This window comes from Rousettus aegyptiacus, unplaced genomic scaffold (genome assembly GCF_014176215.1).
Source record: "Rousettus aegyptiacus isolate mRouAeg1 unplaced genomic scaffold, mRouAeg1.p scaffold_m13_p_7, whole genome shotgun sequence".
In the NCBI taxonomy this organism is placed as follows: domain Eukaryota; kingdom Metazoa; phylum Chordata; class Mammalia; order Chiroptera; family Pteropodidae; genus Rousettus; species Rousettus aegyptiacus.
Window position 1 is genome coordinate 69631169 of NW_023416310.1, and position 15707 is coordinate 69646875.

Genomic DNA, 15707 nt, shown 5'->3' on the forward strand with positions numbered 1-15707 from the left:
TAGGGTTGGGCTGGGTGACAGCTTCTTCCCAAGGAAGTAACCGGCCCCTCGCAGCGGTCAGCGGGCCCCTGACTGAGGGCGGCACAGTGCTGCGGAAAGGCCCGGGGTCACCCCCGCGGCGTGTGCAGAGGCCCAGAGGTCAAGGCTGCGGGGCCGAGCCCCGGCGACGTTGAGGCAGAGAGGAGCGTGTCTGGGCAGGCTGAGCCCGCAGCCGCGGCCGCAGACCCTTCCGGGACTTCCTAGTGGGGCAGGGGGCTGCGCACATGGGGCGTCTGCCCACGGGGTGCCGGGCTGTGGGCTGTGGGGTGCCGGGCCCCCTGCCCCCGTCTGACCACACACAGAGCAATGTCCATCAGTGCATAATGCGGTGCACAGGGTGACCTCAAACCACTCGTCTCCTGGGACCTCAGTGCCCCGGCGGCCGCCCGCGTGGGCTCCCGTGCCTGTGCGTGTGCTCGGCGAGCAGGGGCCGCGGCACGGGGCTCTGTCCCGCCTCCTGGTTTAACACCGTGTCTGAGCACCTTGTGCTCAGACGCCCCTCGCGTGGCGGTGCTCGGTGGCTGCGTCGTGACCGGTGAGCGCATTTCCCTGTGGTCGGACGTCCGGCTGGTCCCCTCTTGGCCCTTGCTCGCTTGCGGGCTCGCCGCCACGGGCAGCGTGACACTGACCGCCGTCCACAGACCCTCTCCGCGGTCCGTCTTCAGACGGGGCTCCTGGCGCTGTGCCCACGGAATCCCTGCGACGGTCAGGGCCAGGCCCTGACCTTGGCTCCGTGCGGAGCGTTCAGCACCCTGGACAGCGTCCTGGCCGCAGCCCCTTGTCGACCCCGCCGAGGCGCGCGGGGCAGCGCCTCACCCCGTCTGGCGGCAGGTCGGCGTCCCGGCCTGGAGGCACCCAGCAGGACAGGTGCGGCTCACCCTTCCGCCCTGCCTCCAGCGCCCGCCGCGAGCGGCTGCGCCCGTCCACGGGCAGCTCGGTGTCCGTCCTGAGGGGCCGTGCGGACGTGTCACATCAGGTTGCGGAAGGCCTCCTTGGGGACCAGTCCGCGTGGCGCTGGTCACTGGGAGGCCAATCGCTCAGCGAGCGGCGTTGGCATGGCCATCAGGTCGTCCTCCCCGACGCACCTCTGCTGTCCATGACCCGGAGCAGCTTTCCCAGGGGACCAGCGGAGCACGGGGTGCAGCGAGCAGGCGTCACAGGGGCGGGGGCCGGGGCTCTGGCCCGTCTTGGGCGGGACGAGGAGGCTTTGCGGAGGCCTGCGTCCAGGCTCATCGGAGCGGGCGCCGCCCGGGGCCGGCGTGGCCGCGTCTGGGGCTGCTGACCCCTGCGGCGGCCGCGGGAGCAGCCGCCGGCTCAGCGCGCCTTCCGCCGAGTCGTCTGCCGCTGCTCTGCTCGTCCTGGGTGGCGTTCGTGTGCACGCTCCGGTGTGACAAAAGCCTCCTTTCAAGCCCCGTTTACCTAAGTTAACAAGGACGCTCGACGTAAAGGGAAACGTTGAGTCAACAACGGACCCGGCACGCGGCGGCGGCGTCCGGCTCCCGCTGAGAAATCGGCGTGGGAGGCCCGGCCCGTTCGCTCAGCGAGGCAGCTGTCCCCACACCCGCGGAGAAGGGGCCGGGAGGCCGGGCACGCGCTGCGGGGCGGGCCCTGCACCCCTCCCGCGGACACGGGGGGCCGCCTCCCGACACTGGCTCTCACCTGGGGTGATTTTTTCCAGGGGACACTTAGGGGGTCAGGGAGGTTTTCAGCCGTCACAGTTGGGTGGTGCCCTGGCATCGAGTGAGTAAAGTCCGTGGGCACCTTTGTCAGGGTGGCCCCCGCCAGGGAGCACCAGGCACCCACGGGTGGCCGCCGGGGGCAGCGGGGATCCAGCACACTGTGACAGACCCGTCATCGAGGCGTGTGCCTGGCCAGCGGAGCGCTGGCCCTTGCAGTGAGTTTTTCCTCGGCCCTCCCAGCTCCGAGGCGCAGCTGCCGGTTGCGCATGGGGGGCAGAGGCCCAGGGCGGTCACCTGCTCAGGGGCCTCCGCGGCAACGTTTCTACCTTTTGTCGCTGCCCAGACTGCTGGCAGCCGCCCTGATCCCGGGCGTCGCCTCACGGAGGGACACCTGGGCCGTTCCTGCACAGGAGAGTGGACCTCGCCCGGCTCCGCCTCACCGGCCAGCGTGGCATTCCTGGGGACTGGGGACCCAGAGCTCGTGCCTGTGCAGAGACGCTCGAAGCCAGCAGGCGGCTGAGCCGAGGTCCCCTGAGGCCAGCATCCCTGCTCGGCTCCAGACAGGCCGGTCAGGCCAGGCCGCGGCTGCCCGCTCCCCCGAGGACTGCGGTCTGGAGGGGAAGCTGTGGGGGCAGGTCTTACGGCCCCTCCCGCTCCAGTACACCAGCTGGGCACCCAGGGACAGGGCCGTGCTCCTGGGTCCCCGCCATCAGGGACGGGCACCGTGGTGACAGCTTCCCCGACATTCAGGTCAGCCCCGTGCTGGGGAAAACCAGGTTGGAATTAAATCAAATTTCAAATGTTAAACCAACCTATTAAAAAAGCAATCACGTAGAAACGTGTATTTTTCCAGACACTTGTTCCTTGTCACAGTTACGCATCCAGGGGCAACGCCTGGGCCCTCTGGGGCACAGGCCCCGTGACACGTCCCGACCCTGGGCAGGCGCGGAGCCGGAGGCCCACAGTGTGTGGTGGGGACAGGAGCCCGGCCGCAGAGCCCCCGTCTGGCCCCCGGCCAGGCACCCTGGGCATCCTGCACTTCTGGACTGCCTGGGTGGGGAGTCGGGGTGGCTGTAAGTCCTAGAATCAGCTCCTCTAACCAGACCCCCAGTGTCCGGGGACGGGACGTCTCCCACCCGGCCCTGGGCCCAGGCCGGGCCCTCAGCCCGGAGACCGTCCCCTCTCCCGCACTCGCTTCTCTGTCCTCCCCCGGCCGGCTCCGCCATCCCTCTCCTTCCCTGGCGGGGTCGTGGGGTGGCTGCCGGGGCGTGGCCCGTTCTGTGCCTCAGGGAAGCACACAGTGCGCCCAGGGGGCCCCCGGTCGGGGCACAGCAGGGACGGGCGTGGCTCAGCGCCTGCAGCGGCATTGCCAGGACCCAGGGCTGCCCGCCGAGGGGCTGGAGTGCTCAGTGGGGTAGCTGGTGGGTTGACTTTCCCTGTTACCTGGTCAGCTGCTGTCCATTTCATGACCTGGACCCTGGTCTGGCCGCTGCTGCCCCACACCCAGAAGGCTCAGTGGAGACCGTGTGCTCAGCGGGGGTGCCTGGGGGCCTTGGGAGACCCTGGGTCTCGGCCCAGCAGCCCGGGCGGGAAAGGAGGTGGCCTGGCTCGTCCGGCCGAGCCCCATGGGAGCCGAGCCCCGTGAAGGTGGCCTGCATGCGAGGGGTGGGCTTCACCCCTCCCCGCTCCCCAGCCCTGTGGTCCGGGTCTGGCAGTGGGGTGTGTCAAGGTCACACTGCACACTCAAACCCGGGAGTCCTGTGCGTGCCACACGCAGCGTCAGGCAGGGAGGGGCCGGCCCGTCCGGAGTGCCGAGGGGTGGCTGGGCGCCCCGGGTGCAGCCCCTCCCGGCCAGTGGGCTCAGAGCCTTCCCCTGAGGGCCCCGGAGGGGCGAGTGGCATGGGCTTCGGCCGGCCAGGGCCGGAGCAGGTGGCGGCCGGGGCGAGCCTGTCATCAGGCGGCCGGCTGCAGACGCGGTGACAGCGACGTGATCACTTGCTAACGCGGATGCCTCGCGGAGTTCTTAATTAGATTTACCCCTTTCAAAATGCTCCTTGGAAATAGACTCCCGGGGCTGTTACACCTCGTACCACTCAGCGTAATGAACTTCCAGATCACGTAGTGTCACCCGGCCCCGGCTCAGACGCTGGCCCTCAGCACCCAGGGCGAGCTCCCGGCGGTGGGCCGCCTCGCAGCCCAGGGTTGGCCTGGGTGCTCCAAGCCAGTGGCCGGGGCCCTCGCGGCCGGTGGACATGGCGACATCCCCGGCCCAGCTCTGGCCCCGGGCACCTTCTCACCGCAGGAGTCCCTGAGTCGGCGCACAGCCCTGCGGGCGGGCAGCGCCCAGGCTGCGGTCACTGTGCCTGTGGCTGCTGAGACTGTCCCGAGCAGGCCTGGCGGCTTGGCCTCTGCTCACGCACCCTCAGGGTCCCCAGCTGCCCCCAGCTCCGGCCCTGCACATCCTGCCCCCCCGGGCTCCAGATAGTAAGCTCTTCCCATGTTCTGTGTTGCTGGGCCGGAGCACCCGGGAGCTGGTGGGCCAGGCACCGGCTGCCCGCTCGCTGCACGTGGTCAGTGCAGGACCCTGGCCCTCACTCAGCCGTAGCAGGCGTGAGTCACGTGGCTCCGAAGGGCAGAGGGTCGCCCAGGCCTATGGCTGGGAAGAGACCCTAGCTGCCGTCCTGCCCCGAGGAGATGGGTGGGCACAGCTGCTGGCGGGGAGCTGAGCGCAGCGCCCCCCGGAGACCGCACTCCAGACTGCACGGGGCCGCCCCTCGCGGCAGCGAGTCAGTCAGTCACGCGGGACAGGCGACTGCCCGAGATCTCCCGCCCTGTGCGGGGGCGGGGGGACCCTCCGAGTCTGCCTGAGCCGCAGGCCTGCGTGGGGCCCCCGCCCCGCCCGCACTGCCACTGGGGCCGCCCCGGTGCCCCCGCATGTCGCGCACGTCGGGGCGCACCCCCGGGAAACCAGGTACTTGGCGGGGAAGGACAGGCCGGCTGGGGCAGGTTTGCGGCCTCAGACACGCGCAGAGAGCAGCGCCTACGCCTTCCTGGGACAGCCGGGGACGCTCGAGCCCTTTAAAGAATCGTTTCCGAAAGGAATCCCAGACAGGTACTTGCCGGATGCACAGAGATGATTCGTGTTCCATTCTGGGGCCAAGGAGCGAATCCGCTGCAGAGCGAGTTTCGAAGTTTCTTTCCTGAGTGGACTGAGCAGCGCCGGTGCAGAGCCGTGGGCGGTGGGCGGGGCGCGAGCGGTCGGTCGGGCACGCAGGCCGGCGGCGGCTCCGGCCCCGGGGCGCAGGGGGGCGCGCCGCCCACGCGGGCCGTGCGGGGGCGCTGCGGGGCTTCCCCGGGCTCGGGGACCCCCACATCTCAGCCGCCACTCCCTGGCCCTGCGCCCGCTTGGTGCACTGGACCCTGGGTTCTGGGAGGCCCCTCAGTTCGAGGACACCTGGAGGACGAAGGGCTCCTGTCGGGTGGGCACCCTTGGGTGTGGGCACACCCCAGGGGCTTTGGCGGCGTCCAGCCTGGTGGTGAGACGCGGCCAGCAAGGGCACACCACTCCCGCCAGGCCCCAACCCCACTGCCTCCCCACCCCCCGCCCCTGCCCCGCCCCGGCCGTAACCGCGCCCCCCGCGGCCATGTGCCGCTGCCCCCCGCCCCCAGCAGTGCTTGTGTCTGGGGAGCCGGAGGGAGAGGCGGCTGCGGGGCTTTGCTGCCGTCCAGTGCCGTCCACATCCGCCACACCGGGGTGGCCAGTGAGAGGGGGAGCCCCTGCGGCCAAGGGGAGCAGAGGACGTGCTGGCGATGAGGAGGTTCTGGAGGGCACAGCGCCTTCCCGTCTGCGGGGGGCCTGGCGCCCATCCCCCACCTGCCTGTGCCCTGCTCCGTGGCCTGGGCACCGTCCGGCTCCTCCAGCGGCTCCGGGCACTGCCACCTTACAGCATGTCCCCACGTTCAGCCACAGCGAAGGGCTCCCCGTGTGTGTCACTTGCACGGTGAAGTCGAGCGTGCCTGTGCATTTCTGTGGCTGCGAGTCAGCTTAGGGCTCATCCCGGCCGGTGGGCAGAGCCCGCCCCTGGGTGCCTCTGCCCGAGGCGGTAACGAGCTGGCCTCTTCCTAGACCTCTCGGCTCACGGACACCCAGGAGTTTGAGGACAGGCTGAGAGGCGAGCTGCCCGTCTCCTGGTCGGCGTGCTCCATGTGAGTTCAGTAGGTCCCTGCGTTGTCTTCCGGCTGGGCGACCCCCAGCCGTCAGGACAGCCGAAGGGGCCAGCCGGGCGGTCTGGTCGGCCAAGGTCACGGCCACCGCCTTGCCTGCATCCGCATCCGCTGCACGGCCCCTGTGGCTCGAGTCACGCTTGAGAGCATGTCCCTGCCTCAGTGTGGGAAAGCTGCGGCTGGGCTGGGGAGGTCGGGGGGCCTCCCGACCCAACACCCTGTGCCCAGCAGTGGGCAGCGTCCAGCGCGTCGTCCGTGGGTTCGTGGGGGGGGGGCACCCGGCCTGTGCGCTCCGCCCAGGCAGCGCCCTGTGTCCAGTGCGGTCGAGACCAGCCCCGAGTGTCACTGTGGCCCCCACTTCCCCGTCGTCCTGCCGCCCAGGCTCTGGGTGGAGGTGACAGTGACCGTGGCTGCCTGCCCACTCAGCTCCTTGGCCGTGCATCCTGACGGCTGCCTGCCAGGTGGTCAGCTGGCCCATCGCAGGGGAGCCCTGCAGGGAGAGCCCACCCTGTCTACGCCAGGCCCCCGAGTGCCCCGGAGGCCCAGAAGGAAGGTGACTCAGGCCTCTCACCCTGTCCGGTGCCCGGTGCGTGCAGAGCCAGGCCAGCCCTCGGCCTCTGGCGGTCAGCCCCCTGCATGGCAAGGAGGTGCCCGTGCACAGCCTCGGGGGGCCCCTTCCCCGCCCCAGCTCCCCACCCCCATGGGTTCCACTCCCAGGGGTCTCGCCGAGGCCCCTCAGGGGTCTGCCTGCGGTGCCCACCCTGACACCCCGCGGGAGCACAGGGCTCAGCGGCGAGCCCGTCGCCCCGCAGGCCGCAGGGGCTCCGTGTGGCGTGCGCTCCCGTCCCCCCGTCCCCGGAGCCCTGACAGCCCGGCGGCAGCCACACCAGCCGAGACGTGTCCAGAAGTTCCACATTCGCCGTCTCTTGTCTCTTTTAAGTCGCCTTTCAGCCCCGGTGAAGCGCGCTGATCTGTGTGAACGTCCCGTGGCTCTGCGGTCAGCGCCCGTCGGCCCCATGGCGCATGCGCCTGCGCAGTCGCCTCGCAGAGGACTGGGCGCCCCGTGCGCCCTCCCCACCTCGCAGCCGCTGGCAAGACTGGGCAGAACCACAGACCAGACCCCAGGGACCGCGGCTCCTTCCTGCACCAGGGCCCCGAGGCAGAGCAGTCGGGGCAGTGCGTGGGGCGCGGCTCCGTGAGGGCCCCAGGGCCCCCCACCCCTCTCCAGGGCTCCCACCCCAGGGCCCCGAGGCAGAGCAGTCGGGGCAGTGCGTGGGGCGCGGCTCCGTGAGGGCCCCAGGGCCCCCCGCCCCTCTCCAGGGCTCCCACCCCAGGGCCCCCTCCCCGTCCTGCAGCCTCAGAGTGAGGCCAGCGGGGACGAGGGGCCAGCAGGTGGCCAGGCTCCTGAGACTGAGTGTCTGGAGTTGTGACAGACACAGGGACCTGGCCTTGCTCCTGTAGGAGGCCCCGGGGCTCCCCCCCAGACGCAGCAATGGGGCGCCCTGCCGTGTGCTCGCTGGCTGCCCACCGCAGGCACGCTGGCGAGCCCTGGGGCCACGCTCCCCCGGTCGGCTCGCACCCCGGACGCCGAGGTCTGCGGGAGCTGCGCAGTGCATGCGGCGGGCGGACTCCAGGGGCGGCGTCCCGGGGCAGGCGGCCGGGCCCTCTCGGGGGCCCCAGACGGCAGTGGCAGGGGACGGGTGCCGCGGTGCCGTCTCGGGATTCGTGGCGGAAGCGTCCACGTCTCGTTCCTGCCCCCCAGGACCTGTGCCGTAGCCCCGGAGCGGTGGCCGGTCCCGCAGGGAGCCCGCGGGGCCCCACCGGAGCGCGCAGGCGGCAAGGCCGCATGCGAGGTGTGGGGTCTGCCGCCCCCGCCCAGTCCCCCGCGGCAGTCGGAGATCGAGATGCAGCTTGAAAGCCTTTGTGAGTAATTAGCGTCAGAAACACAAGACCTACAAAGCCATAAACTCGCAGCGTGGCGATAGTGCCAAGCTCTAATTAAAAAAGAAGAAAGAAAATTCCCTTTCGTGATCGGATTTCCGGCCCTGCCAAAGATGAAAAACAAGGCAATTTGCAGATGATGTCGACGCCAGAGGCGAGCGTGGGGTGGTCGGGACAAAGACCAGGGGCCTCAGCGGGAGCACCGGCGGTTCCCGGCACCCCGGCGTCTCCCACAGCAGCGGTGCAGCCGGAGCCCCCGCAAAGACCCCTGGCTGTTGGCGGCCGGAAGGCTGGGAGTGGCCCCAGAGGCAACCTCGGACCCTGGCCTCGCGCCCTAAGTCCCTCCAAACACCCGTCGCCCTCCCCCGCACGAGCACCCCCACGCGCGGCCCTGGCCGGTGCGGCCGCCACACCCGCTCCCTCCCGCGTGCAGCCGCCGGCCTGGGAGCCGGGGGGAGCATGGCCGTGGTCACGGCGGGGACGGCCTTCGTGTCCCCTGTCACCGGCCCGCCGCACAGAGAAGCTGGCAGGCCTCCCAGACGCGTCACCGGCAGCAGGTCCCTGCTCCCACAGCGCCGGGGCCGTGAGTCCCTCCCGTCCCCCCCACAGCGCTGGACGGAGCCGGGAGGCTGACCTGGTCCGGCTTGTGGCCGGCTGGGCGGGGAGCCTGCAGCCCTGGCCCCTCGGCGGGCCTGGCGAGCGTGTGCACGGGCTCGCGCTCTGCAGCCGTGGAGGCCGCCTCCGGCTTTTTTCCTGCTCCGCCTTGGGAGCACGCGGGACGGCAGGCCGTGGCCACCCTCGGTCCTGGCGGCGACCCAGCCGGGCGTGCCGGGCCGGCCCGGGCCTACCGCGCCCTGCAGGGTCCGCCGCCAGGCTCTCCTGCAACGCCACCGTCGGGCCCGGCTCCTGCTGACGCTGGTCTCGCAGACGGAGCTGACGAGCATCCCCCGCCCCCCCCCCGTCCCCTCACGGCCCTGAGCGGAGGCGGCGTCTCCCCCCCCCCCCGCCCCGAAGGTCCGGGCTCCCCAGCAGCTCCGCCCGCGAGGGGAGGTTCGCGCCACGACCGCGGCGTCTCCGCCGACAGGCTCCTGGCAGTTTTCTCTGTTGCGAGCTTTGGTGGCCTGTGTCTTTCAGAGAATCTGTCTAAATCGTCAGGTTTCCTGGCAGCTCGTGGCTCGTGCTGCTTCCTCGACCCTGCGACCCCTGCAGTCGGTGCCGCCGCCGCCCCGGACGCTAGACGGTGTCGCTCGCATGTTCCCGGCCGGGCGGGAGCGGCCGCGCCCTCATTCCCTGGTCTCCGCTGCCTTCGCGGCTGCCTCGCCTTCCCGTTCCGGCTTCGCAGGCGAAGCCCACGTCGTCGTGAGGCCTTTGCCGTGTCCCCTGGACTGGGAAAGACACACGTCCCGTCCGCATGGAGGACGCTCAGGCCCGCGTCTGCGGTCCCACAGCGACGGACAGCAGCCGGGGCCGGAGTGCACGTCCTCCGCCACCCTGGTCTCAGGCCCCTCGCCCTGGACGCTGCTCCAGGTCCCCCGAGGCTTTGCGGCTCGTGAGGGAGACGCGGAGGCAGGGGCTTCCCCGGGGTCCTCTCGCAGGGAGCTGCGCCTGGCTCCTCGCACTTGGCCCCTGGCCCACAGAGGGAGGAGGTGGCCGCCCCGAGTCAGGCCCGCTGGCCCTCAGCACCCACGCACCTGGTCCCTCCCGCCCGCTGCCCTCCACCCCCCTCCGCCCGGACGTCCGGCGGCCTTGCTCCCCAGCCAGGCGCCTCTGCCCGGGCCCGGCCCCGTGCCGCTGGGCGAACTTGGCCTCGGGCACCCATCTCTGATGGGCGAGGCTCGCTGGAATGACCGCTGAGGTGCGCGCCCCGCCCCCCGCCCCGGGAGGCCGCGGGAACAGCTGCGGGTGGCCGTGAGCCGGAGCGCGAGGGGCGGGCGGAGCGCTGTATAAATAGAATAATAATAATAACCATGGGCCTGAGCCGATCTGCAACTGTCGGGTGCCCGGCCTCGCCCTCCCCGCCAAGCGCGCTCGGAACAGCTCACCCCTAGCGGGCCGGTGAATTCTAATAACTTCGGTATAATTAGCACAGGCTGTATTTGGACATTTTTCTCAGCACAATTAAGCGGGAATAATTGGCTGAGCTATTTTCCCGTGCTGGACACGCTTGTGCTTCCGTTCTGGGAGCTTCGTGCCGGGCAGAGTTCTCAGCGTTCTGTCCGAGTTGTCCTGACCCACTTGCCACCATGCCCGCCGCCTGCTCGCTCGTAGCTGCCGGGCCTCCTCCGGGTCTGCCCGCGCAGGGCTCCAGGGGCCCTGAGGACAGCAGCCTCAAGCCGCGCGACCTGCCCCGAGGGACACCGGTCCTGGACAGAGCGGCGTCGGGCGCCCTGGGGCCGCGCCTGGAGGGCAGCCGCCCCCGCCCGGCCTCGAGGGGTGAGGGAGGGAGGCCGGGCTCTGAGGAGACGGGATGGGCCGGCAGGCACAGAGAGGGCCAGGGCTGTGGGGGCCACGGGGGCCGAGGCGAGGGAGCGGACAGCCAGGCGCCGCGGCCAGCAGTACGTACATGTGTCGTCCTCTGTGAGGGAGAGCGTATGTGCGTGCGTGTGCACGTGTGCGCATGTGCGCGGGAGTCGAGCGCGCGTGAGCGTGTGAGCATGCGGTGTGTGTGAGCACGTGTGTGTGAGGTGTGCCTGCACGCTCCTGCACGCCGCCCCCTCCTCCCGGCCGTGGAGAGCGAGTGTCCCGTTCAGTGCGTCGCCACAGACCTGAACGTGACGTTTCTCAGCGAACAGCCACCATCGGCCAGCGGTGCCGGACGCAGAGCAGGCCTGGGGCGTCCGCGTCCGGGCTGCAGCCTCCTCCCTGTGGCCCCAGGTGACCCCAGGCCTGGCCTGGGCCTGTGCTCAGGGAGCCCGTCGGGGACAGACCGCAGCAGGGAACCACAGCACACCCTTGCGGCGCAGTGGGTGCCGTGAAGGACAGGCGTCCACGTCACACGCACGCCCTGGCCAGGTGTGGCCGCAGCCGCGAGCAGACAGACCCTGGGCCTGGGGAGACGTCAGGCCTGGGCCAGACGCGTGCCCCTCAGAGCTTTGCTGCCGTCCGGGGCTCGCCCCCCACGACACAGGCGCCGTGAGGCCAGCGAGGTCCCTGTACCCTCGCACTCTGTACTGTGGGCTGGGCTTTCGGTGCCAAGTCAAAGGATTCTCTGCCTCATCCTGAAATTTTTGTTTTGTTTTGTAGTTTTATGTTTTACACTTAAGTCCATGGTACGCGTCGAGGTAAGTGTTGCATGAGGTCCGCGGTGTATGGGTCAGAGTTCTCTCTCCCGAAGCCAGGGCTGTCCAGCCGCCCGGCCCTGCCTGTGTGCCCGGGGCCGCCGCCCTGACCCGGCCCGGTGCTCCGGCCGGAGGAGGCCCGGGCGCCTCTGCGGGCGCCTCCCGCCTGCCTGCCCGCCCTCCGCGCCCTGCGCTTTCTCCACGAGGGGCCGCCCAGTTGCCAGACGCCGTCTGGGTCGCCGAGCGCGCGCCCGGCCTTTCTCCCCCCGCCTGGCGGGTGCTGCGAGGTGGACGGGCGCGGGTACCGAGCCAGCCGTGCGTACGAGTGCGCCCCGCCCGGGCCGGCGCTCGCCGTCTCCTCTCCGCGACGCCTGCACCGTGTCGATCTGGGCGCCGGGTGAGTGCCGAGGGGAATTCTGGGTACCTCCGCTTCCGGTTTGGGGGTTCTGCGAAGTCGGTATTAATCTTTGTTTGAGCGGTTGGTAACGTTCTCGAGTGACAGTCTCCCAAGGAGCTTCCCAGTCACGAGCCCGTTTCCGGGACGGCCGCCAGGCCCGTCCCTCGGGGTCTCTGTCACCTCGGCTGCGTCTGGAGCCACGTGGCTTCGCCCGCGCCCTCGCGGGCATCAAACGTACACGCACAGTTTCCTGGCGCGGTTTTATTTCATCAACAGCCTCAGGATCTGCTTCGTTTCTGGTTTTGGTGGTTTGCGTCTTGCTCCGTTTTGCCTGACGGGCTGTGTCGGCTCCCTGGAGGCGTCGCCTGGCTCGGTGCTCAGCCCTCACGGGCCCCGTCGCCTCTCTCCGGGCAAGTTCTGCCTCTTGTGTCCTGTCTGCTGATCACCTTTTTCCCTTCAGGAGGTGCTCGGTCTCCCCCAGCCTTGGCGTCGGCCACCTCTTCGAGCAGTAGGGACGTTCACACAAACACCGACTATCTCCAGAAACGCTGTGCAGGTGGCTCCCTGCGCCCCGCAGCGTTTACGGCCCTGGCCGTCGGATGGTTCTGTTGTGGTGTTTGGATTTTGTCCGATCAGGACCGGGGCCCGCAGCGCTCAGGGGTCCAGTCTGACCGTCCCCTGCTGTGTCCGCTTCTCCGTTTGTGGGGTTCCGTCAGCACCCTCAGCAGGCGACCGGGCACGCGTGCCAGCACCCCTGTCGTGGGGCGCACCGGGGGACAGGCGGCCCAGCCTCCTCTTTGTGGCCGTCCTGGCCTCGGGTGCCCTGGCGAAGGCAGGTGACCCAGGGCCACCCTGCGGTCGGGACAGCGAGAGGCTGAGGGCAGAGGCGGTGTCTAGTGGCCCCCAGGGGCCAGGCCTCACCCGAGCACCGTCCCGCTGGAGGGAGCAGAGCTGGGCTGTGCCCCTGCCGCCCTCGGGCCCTGAGTGAGGCTGTCGCTGCGCACGGTGCCCCCTGCCCCCACCGCCACTCCTCACGGCCGCGGCCCGGCCTGGGGGGCGAGCAGGACACGGGCCGGGAGCACCCTCGCTGAGGCCGAGCCCTCGCCTCCCACAGGGCGCCTGCGGGCCACGGCGCAGCCTGTCACCTCCCACGCTGGGCCAGAGGAAGCAGACGCCGCCGACATTCCTGGCCACAGCCGCACGTCTCGCTGGGCAATTTGCTTTCTAAAAAATTGTGCTCTGCTTTTAAGTGAGCAGCCCCTAATTAGAGTGATTTACAAGGAACCTGGGGCCCGGGTGGCACTGGAACGTGGCCGAGTGGAGATGGATGGCCCGGCGCAGCGCGGGGCGCATCCCGGCAGCGAGGACGCGGCCCCCCGGTGTGCTGGGGAGCTCGGCCGGGGCTCCCGGCGGGGGGCGGCGGGCCGCAGACTCTGGCCGCCCCCGTGTGGGTCGGGTGGAGAGCGCCGCGGGCAGCCCCCCCCAGCCCTGTGTGTTCGTGGCCTCGTTCTCCCGGGACCGCGAGGACTGGGCACGGGGCGGGCGCGCTGGCCGGGCCGCGTCCGCCGCGGGGGCGACGCGAGGGCAGCCGTGTGTCGGGGCAGCAGCCGCCGCGCACGTCCGGCTCCCACGGCGAGTTGGGGCCCCGCAGCCCCGCGTCGGGGGCACGGGGGGTCACCTCCCCCCGCCACGTGGGCCAGCGGCCGGGCGGGGGCCCCGGGAGTTGCCCCCCCCCACGCTGAGTAGACTCATTTCCCTGACATTTAGGGGAGAACTCCAGACGCGAACGGCTCCTTTGGGGAAAGGTCAGGGTGGTTTCTCTTATTTTTGTTTAAAGATGGTTTGTGTTGAACGATGACGAGGCTAAATGTGTCAGCAGGCAGCAGAACGGAGTCAGCCGCCCACGGACGCTGGGTGAGGTGACGACCCAGCTGATCAGACCCGCCCCGGGTCAGGGGGTAGGGGGCAGGGGGCCGAGGGCAGAGGGCGGGCGGCAGGCCCGTGCGAAGCTCGCCTGGCTCCCTCACGGGCATCTCCTGGGACCCCGGACTGCACGTCACACTGCCGGCCGGCGCCTCGGGCCCACCAGGCCTTCGCGAGGCCCTGCGCAGGGGACCCCGCAGGGGAGGCCGTGGGAGCCCAGGAGCCGCGGGGACGGGAGGGACCTGCCCGCGCACAGCCGTGTCGAGACGCGGCTCACACCCCACGCGGCGTGCACGGCCAGCGCCCCGGCATTTCCGTCACCGACACCGCGCCCCCTCCTCCGCCCCGAACCCCCCGCCCCCGGCGGCCGCACGCCCCAGTGTCCCGGGCGTGGCCCGGCGTCTGGCTTCGCCTGCGGAGCGGCGCAAACGGGCCCTCGCTCCCCCCGTGGCCGGGCCTCGTGCCACGGCGGCCGCGCCGCTGCCTCTCTGCGCGCTGGCTCCTGGCCGCTCCCACGCCTGGCGTCTGTGGCGCGGCGGCTCCGTCCCTGGCACACGCCCCGCACGGAACCACTGGGCCGCGGGTTCACCTCTGGGGACCCGTCTGGCCGTCCCCAATGGGGACGCCGTCCACGTCCCGGCCGCGCGCCCGGCATCGTCCTCGTCTGTCCGAGACGGCAGCCGGCGACGCTCGCGGGAGTGCCGTCTGGGGACCGCGCTTTGCAGGGCTGCCGTGGGCGGGGGGCTGCGCGCCACCTCCGGCCGGAGCCCGGCCACACAGCAGGGCACACGGGACACGTCCCCGCCGCTGGGGCCACGGGGGCTCTCGCTTCTGGTTGCCGTTGCGGGGACTTGGTTCAGCGGTCACCTCGTCATTCGTCTGTGACACGGGACCGAGCCAGGCCCAGCGGCCCTGCGCCTGCTCAGGAAGGCGCCTGCCTCGGGGCCCAGGTGTGACGCGGCTGCCCGTCTGAAACAGGGTGGACCTGGAGGAGCTGGCGAGCCGGAGGCCACACCCCACGTCCAGTCTTCAAATTCCAGAAACGTGGGCGAGACCCGCACCCCACCCGGGAGGCCGGGGCAGCCGACCTCACTGGGGAGCCGCGGTTGGGGCAGGACTGTCCCTGTACACTCAGCTCTGACACCCCGAGGGATGCTGGGGCCACAGGGCCTCCTGCCCCTCCCTGCCCCGTTGCTGGGGGACCTGTGGGGGAGGGAGCGCTGACCGCTGTCTGTCTCACCCTGCAGGCCGCGGGACCGTCGGGCGCCACCATGCAGCTGCTGGAGACGGCCTTCTCGCGCTCCGTGCCCGAGCTCGTGCAGCTGCACCTGCTGGCCCAGGACAGCATCCCCGCCTTCCTCAGCGCCCTGACCCTCGACCTCTTCAGCCGCCAGACCGTGGCCTAGCCCACGGCTCCGCCCATCCCAGCCCCGCCCTCTGCCCAGAAAGGCCGTGTCAGGACAGGATGGGGACCCTTGGCCCCCTCTGCCAGCCGGGGCTGAGCCCCACCCCGAGCTCAGGCCCCGCCCGCCTCGTCCCCTCCATCCCGGAAGGCGGCCTGGCGAGGACGTGGGGGCCGTGCTCTGGGCCCGCTCCCTGCCCCCTGCAGGAGCCCCGCCCGGGCTGCTCAGCCCTAGGCGCCTGGCAGGTGGACCTGTGGCCACCACACCAAACCCTGCAACAGAATAAAGTTCCCTCCTTGGCCACCCTGTCTGCTCACCGTGTCTGACTCCGAAGCCCGGGGGAGCCATGGGGGCCGAGGGGAGCACCGGGCCACTCACTGGGGTGCAGGGCAGGAGGGGGTAGGGTGGTGCCCGCATTCTGCACAGGCTCACCCACACCTCGGCCCCAGGTCCCCCACCTGCCAGGTGGACAGGTGACCCTCCCACTGCGGCCTCTGTACTGGCCAGGCAGGCGGCTCCAAGCCCTTGAAGTGGGTGCTGGTAGCAAGGGTTGGTTGGGCTCTCCTGGGGGGAGGGCCTCCCAGAGTCCCGGCACCCATGGGTGATCTCAGCACTACCGTCCTCCCACCTTGGGGACCCAGAGCTCACGCCTCCACATGCTGAGGTCCCCAGGGCTGAGTATAGCTCATGGCACAAGTCGGGGCAGACTGCTCCCCACATTCCCTGGACCAGGACTCAGGGGGGCCCAGGGGTGCGGCTTCCTTCGTGGGCAGGGAGTCCCTGACAGAAGAGGCCCAGCCGTGCGCTGTGTGCGCGGGGGACA

General features: G+C 70.8%; 1 protein-coding gene across 6 annotated transcripts in view; it reads left to right on the forward strand.

Moving 5' to 3' along the window:
- MAD1L1 (mitotic arrest deficient 1 like 1) overlaps positions 1-15225 on the forward strand; it is a 202555-nt gene extending 187330 nt beyond the window's left edge. For 4 of the 6 annotated variants that reach the window (XM_016119080.2, XM_036224937.1, XM_016119079.2 and 1 more), the window contains one exon: positions 14729-15225. In XM_016119080.2, the coding sequence (XP_015974566.2) occupies positions 14729-15210 (482 nt within the window). In that variant the 3' untranslated portion in view covers positions 15211-15225. The remainder of the gene's footprint in view (positions 1-14728) is intronic. The other 2 variants (XM_016119084.2, XM_036224938.1) reach the window with 2 other exon arrangements.
- The last annotated feature ends 482 nt before the right edge of the window (positions 15226-15707 follow it).